Source organism: Thunnus thynnus, chromosome 4 (assembly GCF_963924715.1).
Source record: "Thunnus thynnus chromosome 4, fThuThy2.1, whole genome shotgun sequence".
Lineage (NCBI taxonomy): Eukaryota > Metazoa > Chordata > Actinopteri > Scombriformes > Scombridae > Thunnus > Thunnus thynnus.
The window spans coordinates 27,270,851-27,284,087 of NC_089520.1; the positions used below are offsets into that span (position 1 = coordinate 27,270,851).

The 13,237-nt window shown below is 44.1% G+C and overlaps 1 protein-coding gene across 9 annotated transcripts in view; it reads right to left on the bottom strand.

Moving 5' to 3' along the window:
- magi1b (membrane associated guanylate kinase, WW and PDZ domain containing 1b) overlaps window positions 1-13,237 on the bottom strand; it is a 140,961-nt gene that overhangs the window by 27,067 nt on the left and 100,657 nt on the right. For 8 of the 9 annotated variants that reach the window (XM_067588040.1, XM_067588039.1, XM_067588043.1 and 5 more), the window contains exons 9-12: window positions 12,969-13,099; window positions 11,590-11,709; window positions 8,904-9,089; window positions 8,053-8,712 (exon numbers count right to left, since the gene is read on the bottom strand). In XM_067588040.1, coding sequence (XP_067444141.1) covers window positions 8,053-8,712; window positions 8,904-9,089; window positions 11,590-11,709; window positions 12,969-13,099 — 1,097 coding nt within the window. The remainder of the gene's footprint in view (window positions 1-8,052; window positions 8,713-8,903; window positions 9,090-11,589; window positions 11,710-12,968; window positions 13,100-13,237) is intronic. The other variant, XM_067588041.1, reaches the window with a different exon arrangement.

A 13,237-nucleotide genomic window follows, 5' to 3' on the forward strand; every position in this document is an offset into this window, starting at 1 on the left:
CACACACACACACACACACACACACACACACACACGCAACCATCAGACATCTTCGCGCACGGCTCCCGACACAAATCGAAGTGTGCTTAAGGTATGACAGACGGGCTTCTGCGTGAATGAGCAGTGACCAGAAATATCATCGCAGAAATATCATTATCACAGACAAGTACACAAAGAGAGACTGACGGATGACTAAAACGCTTACAGTCTCGATCTAGTTTGGAAATGTGCTCCTTAAGCACATCACTGCCCTCTCTCTCCCCCCCTCTCGCTCCCTTGGCTCGGCATGAAATAAACAGTTGTATGAAGTTATGGAAATGAGAATGGGAGATGGGATGCATGAAACAAAGAAAACGCAAGACCTGTGTGTGTGTGTGTGTGTGTGTGTGTATTTACCGCTAATGTTTAAAACAATGAGTGGAATTGAAAAGAAGCATATGAAACGTGTGTATGAACCACACACACACATCTGACGGATAATAGGGGTGTGTAACACATGTATAGCATGACAGAGACTAGGCTGTGTCTGATCTAAGAAAAATGGGCCACTATTGTGTGTCAATCCTTTAGGGGGAACTGAGAGGATAAGATCTTACACACACACACACACACACACACACACAAACACACACATGCACAAAGACACACACTCTTGTCTTCTTTATCTCTCAGACATCTGGGTTCATTCACAACTGACAGCTCCGACTGTGTTGCGTCTGCAGCTTTTTTTCTTCTTTCCTTCCTCTGCTCCTCCCCCTCTCCCTCCCCCTCATCTCTCTCCTTCTCCCCTTTTCACCTTATTTCAAATCAATAGGAATCATTCATTCAGGGAGCACATAGCAATCCCCTTAATCAAAGGCCCACACAGATGCATACTGTCAATCCCAAGGTATTCTCTTTGGGCTAAGCACGCCGTCAGTCGGAGTGTCAGGCTTGGCGTTTGATTATCCTTCATCTATCCGCTGTGTGACTGATCTGCTGCTGCTGTCCGTCAGCGTCTCTCAGCATGCTCCTCTCTCCTAGATTTTCCATCAGACGCGCCCGTACGCAAAACGGACACACCCAAGCATGCAACACGCAAACTCGCACGCAGGTCACACACATAAATAAAAGCAAGGAAAACCCAACGGTGCATGGGTCAACGTTACACTGGTAGGCAGATGCAGCTCTAGGAGATTTTGTATTTTGTGTGTGTGTGTGTGTGTGTGTGTGCGCGCACGTGTGTGAGTGAGAGAGTGTGTGTGTGGTCATTGAAGTGCCAGAGTGTGTTTGAAGCTCCCAGATCAAAAGGTATTATGGATGTTTGGGCCAACCTCCAGTCCTAATTACATACAAGGGGAGGAAAGAGCGGTTTTTGGACAGGTGGGCGATCTCGCCTTACCGTGCACACTGACAGGCTGAGCGAGAGAGCTCGACTAAGTCCTCAGTGCCTCCAGCTCTCAAATAATGGAAAAGGACCACTGTGAGCTCCCCTAAGCTCATTTTATTCTGCTTACTGAATCTTAAAATTTATAGCAGCAAAATGCATTCTTTATGGTGAATAATGAAGGACTATTTAACCTGCGGGCACAAAATTTGTTTAAGATGTCGTTTTTATGATTAATGATATATCAGCGGATTATTATGAATTCCAATGGAGCCAAATAATAAAGTATCCAGTATATTTGAGTATTGTAGAAAGATTTTTTATTGAGTTTGACGGAATAACAGTCTTCTTGTTTCACCGCCTGAAAAGTAACTCAACATAACTTCTTTTTCTTTGTGTGACAGCTCCACAGCTGGTTAAATTCCAACATTTGGGTGCATGAAGACAACACTGGTTGGATTGCAAACACTAGTAATATGGTGAGGAAGAGGAAATGCAACTACACATACAATAGGAAAGCACGGATACAGTGAGTTGAGATCTGTGCAAAGGAAAAATAACTTGCTATCAAAGGAGCGACGGTTTGGATTCACTGTGTTCCGGCTGAACTTGGCACAGGTTGACAAGATGTACGTGTTGCACGGTTCCCTTCGACAGATAGGAAGTGTTGCAGCCAACCTGGCAGCGCGGCAGTCACTAAACGGAAGCCATTACTAAGCAGATTATGTTGTCTGTCCAGAGTGCGTGTGTATGTGTACGTGTTGGTAGATCTCAGCTAGGAGTGATGGCTTCCAACAGGCAGGTCCATCTGTCACCGCGGCGACCGTGCCTGGTGACCGTGAGGAACTGACAGACGGTCTCCGAGCAACGGTTGTTGTGGTGAGCTGCTTTGGCTGTACAGTGAAGGAGTGAAAAGCTCATATCAGCTGTGTGTGTGCGTGTGTGTGCGCAGAGTTCAGCTTTATTTAGCTTCATCTGTGTGTGTGCGTGCGTGTGTGTGTGTGTAAACAGTGGAATTAAATGTGACAGAGGTGCTTACCACTTTGAATAAATGGATAGCAGAGACTTGAGAGCAAAAAACGAGTGCAAATTTTTTTTTTAAAATGTACGGAATATTCTTGTTGCATTTTTCTTGAAGGAAGTCCATGTTGCTTCATTATCTAAAACCTTGAACCTAGAGTTTTTTCCCCCTGTGTTCTGCCTTGCATGTCTTTTAAAACAGGGGTGAAATCCCCTCCTCCCACCAATGCACACATCCATCCACCCAGAGGAGACCCCAGTACAGATTATCTGCAGAGCATTGTCATGGAAACAAAAGATGGTGCAATGGTGGAGATTTACGATTCGCCCAATAGCTATGGAGGTGTGAAGACATGGGAGATTGGGGAGGTGGGGGGGGGGGGGGGGGCAGGGTGAGGTTCACCTTGTCCCTGTGCAACAAGCAGTGATTCACAGACACAAGCCTCCAGCGGCCAAAAATGAGCAGGGGTGAATCATGGGCTCCTAGCGGGCAGTCTGCTCCCCCATCATTGCCTTTTCAGGACTGCAATGCTGTTCGTTATGGTGCCATCGGAACGTGCAGTCAGCAGAATTTTTAATGCAAAGTGGGCAAAAATGCGACGCTTCCTGCCCATGCAGTGAATTGATTTCCTGCTTTGGTCTGTGCAGGGACCCATCATCAATGTTTATCTCTTTCTAATGGGTGTGTGCAAGACTGTCCACATTATACGGGCATTGTGAATGTGCTTACCAGTAACTCTGAGTTTGTTTATGTGGGTTATGTAAGTTCATGTAATTGTGTTTGTGCCTATCAGTGTATGTCCTCAAAGAACACTAGTCCGTGGAGTGCTTTTTGACAGGAGGCATTTACAAGCTGCTGGTGCACTTGCCCACCATTATGCCAATAAGAGCTATCTAGTGCGGCAATGATCCACTTGGTGTTTTTGCCCTCTTTAAGCCACACATCCATGAAAAAAAAACCCAAAGAAAACACACATTTTAGCCCCGTCTGTCTTCAAGGGTGCACATAAATTTCTTTCAAACTGCACTTAAAGGCAATGAGGGGAAACACAAACACACCTAAACAAGAGGAAATACACCTGCTTGTTCTATATGGACGTGAATGTTTTGTTGATGAATGCTCCTCAGAGTTTTCCCCAGTATCCATACATATAATCTGAAGTCTCAGCCTTGTCTTTGGGTATTTGGCTTGGCATTTACTCAGAAAAGATAAGGAAAGCAACTGTGCAGCGGAGGGGCTCATCAAATACACTGACATTTGCATTTAACACCTCTTGTCTGTGTTGGTCCCTTAACCTGCCATTTGTCCATCCGCTGGCTACACGGGAGGAGAGAAAAGGTCTATCTCTTATTGGGAGAGGAGAGGAGTGCGAGGCCTGATTGCCCAGCAGGGACTCATGTGTCACCGTTGATTGATGAATCATGAAGTGGGGGGAGAGAGAGAGAGAGAGAGAGAGAGAGAGAGTGAAAGAGAGAGAGCAGAACAACATGGGGGTTTGGGCACTGCTCCTTCATCATCTCTCTGATCCTCTGACATCCTTCCATCCAGCCCTCTCTTCCTTCCCTTTCATCCACTGCAGCTATCTATCCCTCCGTTCCCCGCACATGGCCACAAGCAGTAGCTGCAGCCAAGCACAAATTACCTTGCATTCATTGCAGCACCTGCCTGGCCTTACAAACAGGTGAAGGAAAAAAAAAAAAAGAATAGAGCGCGACTCTACATCCAAGCTCGAACAAATGGGCTTCATTTTTCTATAGCTGACTAATGACATAAGCCACTGGGATATCGAGAGGCTGCGTTTCAGGAATTCAACGCCCCAAACAGGTTTTTGCTGACAAAAGGCTGTACAGCAGGTGTATGCTGAGCATCCCGATGGACCCTGTAACATTCACACCTTTTTAAAGAGAACAGGGGAGAGGAAATTAACGTCTGAGCTACGGCAAGACACCAGGGGCCAAAATGAATTATGTCAGCGCATCAGCGGGGGCAGGGGAAGACAGGCAGGGGAAAATGAGCACATTAGAGCAGTGTAATTAGACAAATGAAAGAACAATGTATCACGAAACACAGACCTGATTGAAGTAATAAATCATGCCCATGTGCTTTTAGGCAGTACATTGCAAAGTATGAAACGTCTGCGTCTTGTGTGCTTAACCTATAAAACACTGTCAAAGTCTCTACATTGACACTTTGACCTGTGGACGGTTCTTGCTCTGTATGTATTAACTGGACCAAAGGGGTCAAAAAAAGATCATTTCTGGCTAATGCAGCTTGCTCAGACAAAGAAGGTGAAATGCAAAAACCCTTTTGAGGTACTAAAATGAGATTCACACTGCCAGGTTTTCACACTGAGATCCATGAATCGCAACGTTCAGCACACTGTGGCTGGTGTGGAGTAAAAACACACGTTCAATATTTCCACACACACACTTTCACAAGCTGACAAGCGCACATGCTTGCACACGGTGGGAAAGACAGTGGGAGAGGGGGTGAGGGGGCACACACTGTTGCGCACGCTGGTCCTCGGGGATTGGATCCCATCTGCATGTGGGCGAGCGGGTGTGAATCTACATACTGGCAGCGGGGAATAGGAACAGAAAAAGGGGAACAGGGGTGGAGGAGGGGTGGATCTCCACCAATTAAGACTGTACCCGGGTCTTTCTGCCTGGAATCTGTAATTGGATGTGCGACTGTGAGATGGTGCGTCGGTGTGCGTGTGTATGTACATGCGTGAGACATGTTTGATTAGTGAAGAAGAGATTCCTGATGGATGGAAGGAGAGTGAGAGTATAAAGACAGCACAAGAGAGAAAAAGATGCATGTGTATGATAAGCAAAACTGACATCAAGACCCCAATTAGAGGCCTGTGTGCCTTGCTGCTACTGCTACTGCTGCTGGTGGTGGAGGGAGCTGGAGTGAGAAAGCATCGAGGAGAAAGCAGTAGAGTAATTAAGACACCGTGTCTAGAACCTTGGTTCATCTTCTCATGAGTGTTACTATCTATGTGTGTGGACAGCATATGTTAGCAACACATATGATGTGAGAAAATGTAAACAGATTCATGATTCAACATGGGAAATCTGAGGGATGGGAAATGTTTGTTAATTCAGTGGATGGAAGAAATATACTCATGTCCATAAAGCTTTGATGGAGCCAGGGTAGCCCTGTTATCTGTTACTTTTTAGTTCTTATTTCTTGTAATGCGAGATATAGGCTGTCTGAATACATTTTATTTGCCCCATACTGAACCAGATGTAGATCATCAGAAGCGTTTGGTTGTTCATATCTGCAACAAATAAAGAATTCTCAAGCAGCTAAGTGCAGGTGTTGGATTGGCCGGCTATCATGCTAGTGCTGATATAATAGAAGTTTTGGTACTGCTACCAAAACAATACTCTTTTGATACGTTTCTATTTCTTTTTTAAACAAAAAGAAGCAAAACAAAGTTAAATATGAAGCTATGCAATAAATAATTCAAACACAGTCTAAAATTGGCCAAATTTTTCATTAAAACCTGAAACCTTGTGATTGAAAGAGAAGTAAAGAAGGCTATAAATCTGACCAAGCATTCGTTTCAGCTTTCAGTGCCTCACAGCTTTCAGTGCTACGGACACATCACACTTGGCACCAAAAAAATATGGAGGTTCTATAGCCAGTCCCAGTGAGGGACGCATAAAACAAGCAGTCGACACACTGCACTACTCGAGTTTTACTTGGGCTCACTAATTACTGGCTGTGTTGTGATGCTGGAGCCATCAGGCTCTTTATCAGAAAGGTTCTTTGTTAAACATACAGTAGCCAGTAATTGGTACTTAAATGTGGAAAGGGGAGAAGTGTAGTGAGCAGACTATTGTTCTTATATTAATTTGCATGAAGTACCAGACAGGCAGGCCCTGCTTTAATATATTTGTTTTCTGTGTTTGTTTACAGTAGTAATGCTGGTTCAGTTATAATGCTCCATAAGTATTTTCCTCCTCCATACCTTTGTGTTGACTTCAGTGTTGTTCCTTCCATCCAAATCATATCTGTCTGTCTCTGTCTATCAGAGGTAGTCCTTGCGTTTAGAGAAGCCAAGCTAAACAGCCTTCTGTTTTATTGACAGCCCATTAAGCCTGTGCCCATGATGAGGCTGTATCACTTTATGGGTTTGTGTGCACAAGCACAATGAAGAAATGCTACTCATTAGCAAAAGCCAGTGAGGGGGAGTGGAACGGTTGGGTCTTTGCGTGTGAGTGTGTGTCAAGCAGGGAGAGTGAAACAGAATGGCGAAAGAGACGGAGATACAAATTGAGACGGAGTCACACATGTACTGTAGAGTAAAAAGACAGACAGGAAGAAGGGAGACTCAATGGAAGACTACAATACGACTTGGCCGCCCTTCATCTGACCAATTTCCCTAGACAGTTCTGGGCACTTAACCCTACAGAGGAGATTAACTGCACGTGTGCGCGAGTACACACACACACACACAAAAAAAACCTTTAGTTACTCGAATTAATAAGCCCCAAAGCAAGTTACGGACAGTCTGACAGAGAAAATGGTCCAATTACTTGTATCACACAGTGCGTTTTGAGCTCTGGAGGTCTGTGAGTCTGAGGGGGATTGGAGGGAAAATACTGAAATTCAATCATTTCAGTTTTATCCTCCATTCACAGTTGCTTTGTTTCCATTTAGTTCTTGTGTGCGACAGTGATTTTCAATCAGAAGCCATGACAAAAGCTGGCTGTTGTATGTTTAATTTCTGCATTCACAGGCCTGGGCACTGTTTTCTCAGCACTGACATAGACCAACTAACACTGAAAGTGTGTGTTAACAGCAAAATGTCACAGGTTTCACCTCATGCCAAGCCAGATAGCCAGGTGGGTACACGAAAGCATGCCAGCACAATTGGTGGCATCTTTAAAGTGGCTAGCTCTAGCATGGGAGTATACCAAGCTCAAAATAAACCAGACATGTTCTCATCCAACAAACACAGCAGGCAGAAAATGAAAGTGCACAGGAACCTGGGCAGAGAGAGAGAAGGAAGCAGAGTTCAAGACAGAGTGGAAAAAAAAAAAGTGAGAATATTGAGACTCTCTGACCTGAAACACCAACACATTCTGAGTTTCTCTCCCGTGTTTACCCTTCTTTTCATGGTTCCTCCATCTCCCCTTTTAACTTTTCCTTCTCTCTGCCTCGTTTCCATTTCAAGACAGCTATAATGTTCTGACTGTCAGTGCCATTCAGCGTAAACATTCTGAGTCCTCCTTCACTCTCTTCTCACTTCACTTTCAGCCACGTATTCAAATGTTATTTCAATTTGCGGCTCCTTTTCCCCTTCCCTACCATAATTATCCTTCTATCTTGCCTTCTTGGCAATCTCTTTTTTTACTTCCAATCTCTATTTACACGAATAAATAAATATGTGTCAATAAAAAGAGCTCTGTATGAGCTGGAACAGCCTGTAAGGCAGAAGCCTATTATTTTTTGTCAACAGCATCAAGCAGATTCATGGGAAAGGTTTGTTTTGTTTTGCAATTCTTCAACACATGGGCACATAAATCAAAAACTGTCATATAACTTGACACCCATTTCCTCCATCTTCCTCATCGTCATCTGTCCTCATCAGTGACAGTACAAATGGCATAATCATTGACATAAAAAGGAGGGATTAGCTTCCACTTACCTCTCTGCACCAGCATGGTGACCTCGCTGCCTTTGGGACACTTGCTGAGCAGGTCGACCACCTGGTTGTGTGACATGCTCTGCACATTTCTCTTGTTCACCTCCACGATGATGTCACCCTCCCTGAGGCCACGGCAGCGTGGGTAGTCCACAATCTGCTTGACTCTCTGCCCTCCACCTCCGAGACTGTCGGCGATAGTGAAACCGAAGCCCTTGTCTCCTTTCTCCATGTGTACAGTGATGAGCTCTGGTTGTGTTGCAATGGATGAGGCCAGGGTGACCACATCGCTGGGGTAGCCGTGTTGGGAAGAGGTGTCGGAGGCCACCTCCGCAGAGGGGCTGTGAGGTCGGGGGAGGCCATTCAGCGGTGCCCCACCATTGGCCGAGCCGTTGTTGTTGTTCTGACTGCCGTGGCTGGACGGCGAGTCATAGCTGTTGGAGGCCTCCTGGCCATTGACGATGATGGGCTCTTTGTTGTCAAGAATGGCCACTGAGGTAACCAGGCTTGTGTTGGGGTCATCGGGGTCAAAGGGCAGTGGGTAGCCACGACACAGCTCCAAGTTGACCATGGAGCCAATTGGGATGGACTGGAAGATCTTCACAACTTGGGCATGGGTGTAACCTAGTACACATGTGTCATTGACGCTCACTATCACGTCACCTTAGAGGTAGAGACAAAGGAGAAGTTAGCGTGATTTTGTAAAATAAAACATTCTTCTTTAATTTGATCAAATTTTAACTCAGGGGAAATAAGTTACACTTCCTTAGTTGCACACAGTGTTACAATCAGCATTCAGAAAATCTAACTACAGCAGTGCTCTGTCTGAACTTTGATAAATTCAGTGCCCCAACCTGTCTCCATCTTGCCATCGAGGGCTGCTGGCCCATCTAGGACCAGACTCTTGATCTGCAGGAACTCGTCTGGCTCGTCGCCTCCCACAACAGTGAAACCAAAACCCCGACGACTCTTTTTCAGCTTGGTATTGATGAAAGTCCCCTTCAGCTCAGATCGGTTCCGAGTAAAGAAAGGCTTCCCTCCTGAACACACAAACACAAGAAATTCAATTTTGATTGATGGACCAGTGGAGCAGCACCAACTAAATTACACAGTTTGGGTTTTGTTTGAGTGTCAAGCTAACCCATGCTCACTGATGTGAAAAAGATGCTGAACAAACACATTAAAGCTTATCATTAATTTAAACACCCAAATAACTTTTACTCACTATGAGGACCTAACCACTGTAACTACACAAAATGAGCGTAATGGCTGTTGGCCATGGTTGGGTAATCACCCAGTGGGTATGTTCTGGTCTGATGACACATGATTCAAAACAGGCTGATTATAATAAATAGATTAAATAGGTTAAGAGGGAATTTATAAGACAAGTGAGGTTGTATGTGGTAGAAAATGGGGGTAATTCCCAGCATAAAATCAGTTCCAACCATTGGTACACTCAGAGAACAGATTGAAAGTGGGTCTAGTGTATTGGAAGTATTTCACAACTAAATTTGATTTCATTATCTATAGTATTATTGGCTGGAAAAAAACAATCATTGAAAAGCTAATGATGCTTGTAAAGGATCAAACACTGACAACATTGATTACTTTTAAGTGTGTGGAATCAAAAGCCTAGTTCAATAACATTATCAAAAGGGACTTCCCCACCTAGCAGTGAAGACACTGATACTCCAAAAAGGACACAAAGCAGTACAGAGAAGTACCAGAATTTTGTAGAATAACATCAAAATGCCAGTGACGTCCTTAATGCGTGAAGGTTACAAACAGGTTTGTGTGAGAGAAGGCTCCACTTTGGTGGATGGCTACTGAAAGTACAACCTCGTACTGAACAACCTGAACAACACATCTCTATTGTTCAGCACTGGTTGTAAAGGGCTAATTAACTCAGAAATCTCCATGAAACTAATCTCACAATGGTCTTAACTCTTGAGAACTGCTCAAGCACTGCAATCTAAATCAGTCTAATTACTCAGTCCTCCATTCTTCCTTCCTTATGATGAAATAAAGAACAGTATGAGATGGAATCAGTCCAAATCAAAAAATGCAGTGAAGTATTGGCTGTCTTCAGAGTTGAGAATGTCAGAAACTGAGAACAACAGTTGAATACAGGGACAGGCTGAGCTCTAATCATTTATCAATAGACAAAGTGTAACAGAAAATTACTTTACACGAATCACTTCGCATACTTTACACAAATGAATGAGGAGATGTTGGCAGAGGAAAAGGAAAAAATGAAAGCGAACACAGAGAAAGAGGCAGAGTGAGTGTACATTAAGGATAAGAGACCACAAAGCAATATGTGCCGAGTGACCTGCAGTACCACATTAGGTTACGGTAGTGCTACAGCTTACGCATTCAATGAAAAATGCATTACCCTTGGAGTCAGTTAGTGTCCTTGCATTTGTGGCCTTTTGTAAAGTATGTGTGTTTGTGTGTTTGTGTGTGTGTGTGTGTGTGTGTGTGTGTGTGTGTTTGTACGCGATGCCTTTGAATAGCATTTTTCAAAACAGGAGAGATGTAATAAAACTGTGAACTGAGATGGCAGCTTTATCCACGAGGGATCCAGAGATGTAAGAACAGACCAGGAAGCAGCAAAAACATGAAAGCAGGGAGTTAGATAAAGAGAGTTCAAATGACACCTTTCTCTGGAGGAATGTCAAGGCATAGGATTGTACAAAGTAGTGAGACACAGAGGGTGGGAGGGGGGGGGGGGAGAAAGACGGAGTGAGAGACATAGAAAGACAGAAATATGGACAGAACCGACAATTGAACCAAAGCACAGAGTGGTGGGAGACAGGACAAAAGCCAATGAGACGGCAAATGTGAGCCATAAAATAAAGAGATCGATGAGGGAAAAGGAAAAGGCGGCCGACAGAGCAGCGAGGGAGAGTAAGAGGGAAAGACAGGGTGAGGCAGTTAATTCTCTGCCATGGCTGTGCTAATTAGACAAGCTTCTAGTGGGAGGCTGGTATAAAAGGAGCTGGCAACCAGGAGAAGGAAACACACAGCACGGCTAGACACTGTGTCTGTAGGTGTGTGTGTGTCTCTAAATGATGAGTAAAATCTGGCTATTATTTGATTCAGGCAACATAACAGAGGTTCCGTGAGAATCGACATCTGACTGCAGTAAATACTGTTACAATGGGAAATAAAACTGTACTTGGCATTCATGTGGTGTGTTTTCACATAAAAATACCAACACTGCCTCATGTACTCTCTTGGAAAAATTAAGTCGACTGTAAATACCAAATGAGTTCAATTTTATTTGACCTATTAAGATTATATGATGACACTCATACAGAGAGCAGCTTTACAGTGTCAGTTCATAACAGGTCCTCCATCATGAAAATGCAAACTTTGCCCGAGGCGCCAGCTCAGGAAAACAAACTACACTGAGAGCTGAATTTTGTTTAACTCATAACAAGTCGCTCTGGGTAACACTGCCTGAAAACAGAAAAGTAATGAGTAATCCTGCTTTCACGAGGCTTCAGACTGTAGTCTGTAGAGATGAGAACTTACGCTTTTGTCCCATCGCGTTGGGCATTGGGGGTCCTGTCTGAGGGTCTCTGTAGGTCTCCTGGTGGTTGGCAGCGTAGCTGGCCAGCGGGGCCCCTGCCAACGTCGAGTCCTCGATCCATTCTGCAACAGCAAGAGGCACATGTTCTCTAGATGGGGTCTAGACAGGTGCACGGCTGCTAACAAACCAGGGCTAAGGACTCTGTGTCAAGACTGTCATCTGTGCTGTGCGTGAGGGGAAAAAGCCAGTTTGCTTCGTTTGAAGCTAGGAAATGGTGAGGGGCTAAACTTTCTCTGTGAAAATGATACATTTCCTGTCATGGCATCTGCCAATTATATAGTAACAAAAACTTCCCACAGAGAAAGTGAAAGAAAGTGCTTAAAAATGTTTCAATAGATTATGTAAGACCTTACCTACTCTACATTTTCACATCTCCCTGCTGAGCAACACTGAGATAAAATGTATACCCAGGTTAAACAAGTCGAACAAACTTCATGAGGCTTTTAACACTGTTTCACATCTCCCTATTGAATAAAAACATTGGTGTGTAAAAATAGAGCGACCCATTTCTTCATAATGGCTACCAACTTTGATTAATCACCTTGTTACAGCATCACGGCACAGGTCAGATTACAACCTTCATTAATATTCTTAACAGTGAGATAGAATCAATGCAGAAGTGAAAAAAGTGGGTAAAAGCTCCGCTTGAAGGTATTGAGTTTTTGAAGAGAGATTGAGCTTTCAGACGGGAGAAAAGTCAGCAGGTAATCGAGTGGAATCGAATGATTTCTGCTGAATGAGCAGAAGGTGGAGCGCGATAGGAGAGTTCCCGTGCGGACCGGCCTGCATTTACAATTAATCTCTCTGCGGGATGTCGTGCAGATGTATAAAGTTTAAGACAGGAAACAAGAGCAACCTATTAGAGTTTTAGCAGCTGTGCAAGCTTAACCAAGAAATCTTCTTGAAGAATGCTAGTTCATTAGTGTCATTAATGGTAGTGCTTACTGACATAAACTAGGAAAGAAACTGTGTAGCAGTCAGATCATTTGCAGTCGAAACTTACCTGTTTTCTCCTTGAAATAAAAAGCTTTCAAGTTATTACTTCAAACAAATATCCAAAGGCAACGCAGAAAACAGAAATTAACTTCAAAAAAGGCTGCATGGTACAGCCGCAAATAATAGTTATGCCTTTATGGAAGGGCACTTAGCAAATCATAAAGCAGTAGCAGGCAACATCAAGTAGTCCTGTAGCCATAATTGGTATAAAGACAGACACAATCATTCACACACGCATAATAGAGACACGTATGAAGACAACTCAGTCACGCACATGAATAGAAAGAAAGGAAATGACGCCCTTGGTGGGGGCTTGTGAACGAACCTCGGATGTAGCGCTCACCTTCAGGTGGCTGCTGGCTTTGGGGCTGAGGCTGCTGAGGCTGCTGCTCCAGCTGCCTGCGCCTCTTAGCCTCCAGCACTGGATTCTCATACTGGGTCTTCCTGTTGATATGACTTTGGGAGGGTGGGAGGAGAGATGATTGGATGTAGGTTGGGGAGCAAGCAATAAAAAAAAAAAGGACAGGAGGAATGAATAATAGGAAACAAATTGAAAATAAGAATAGAAAATGGGATGTGGGACAGCAGGTAAAT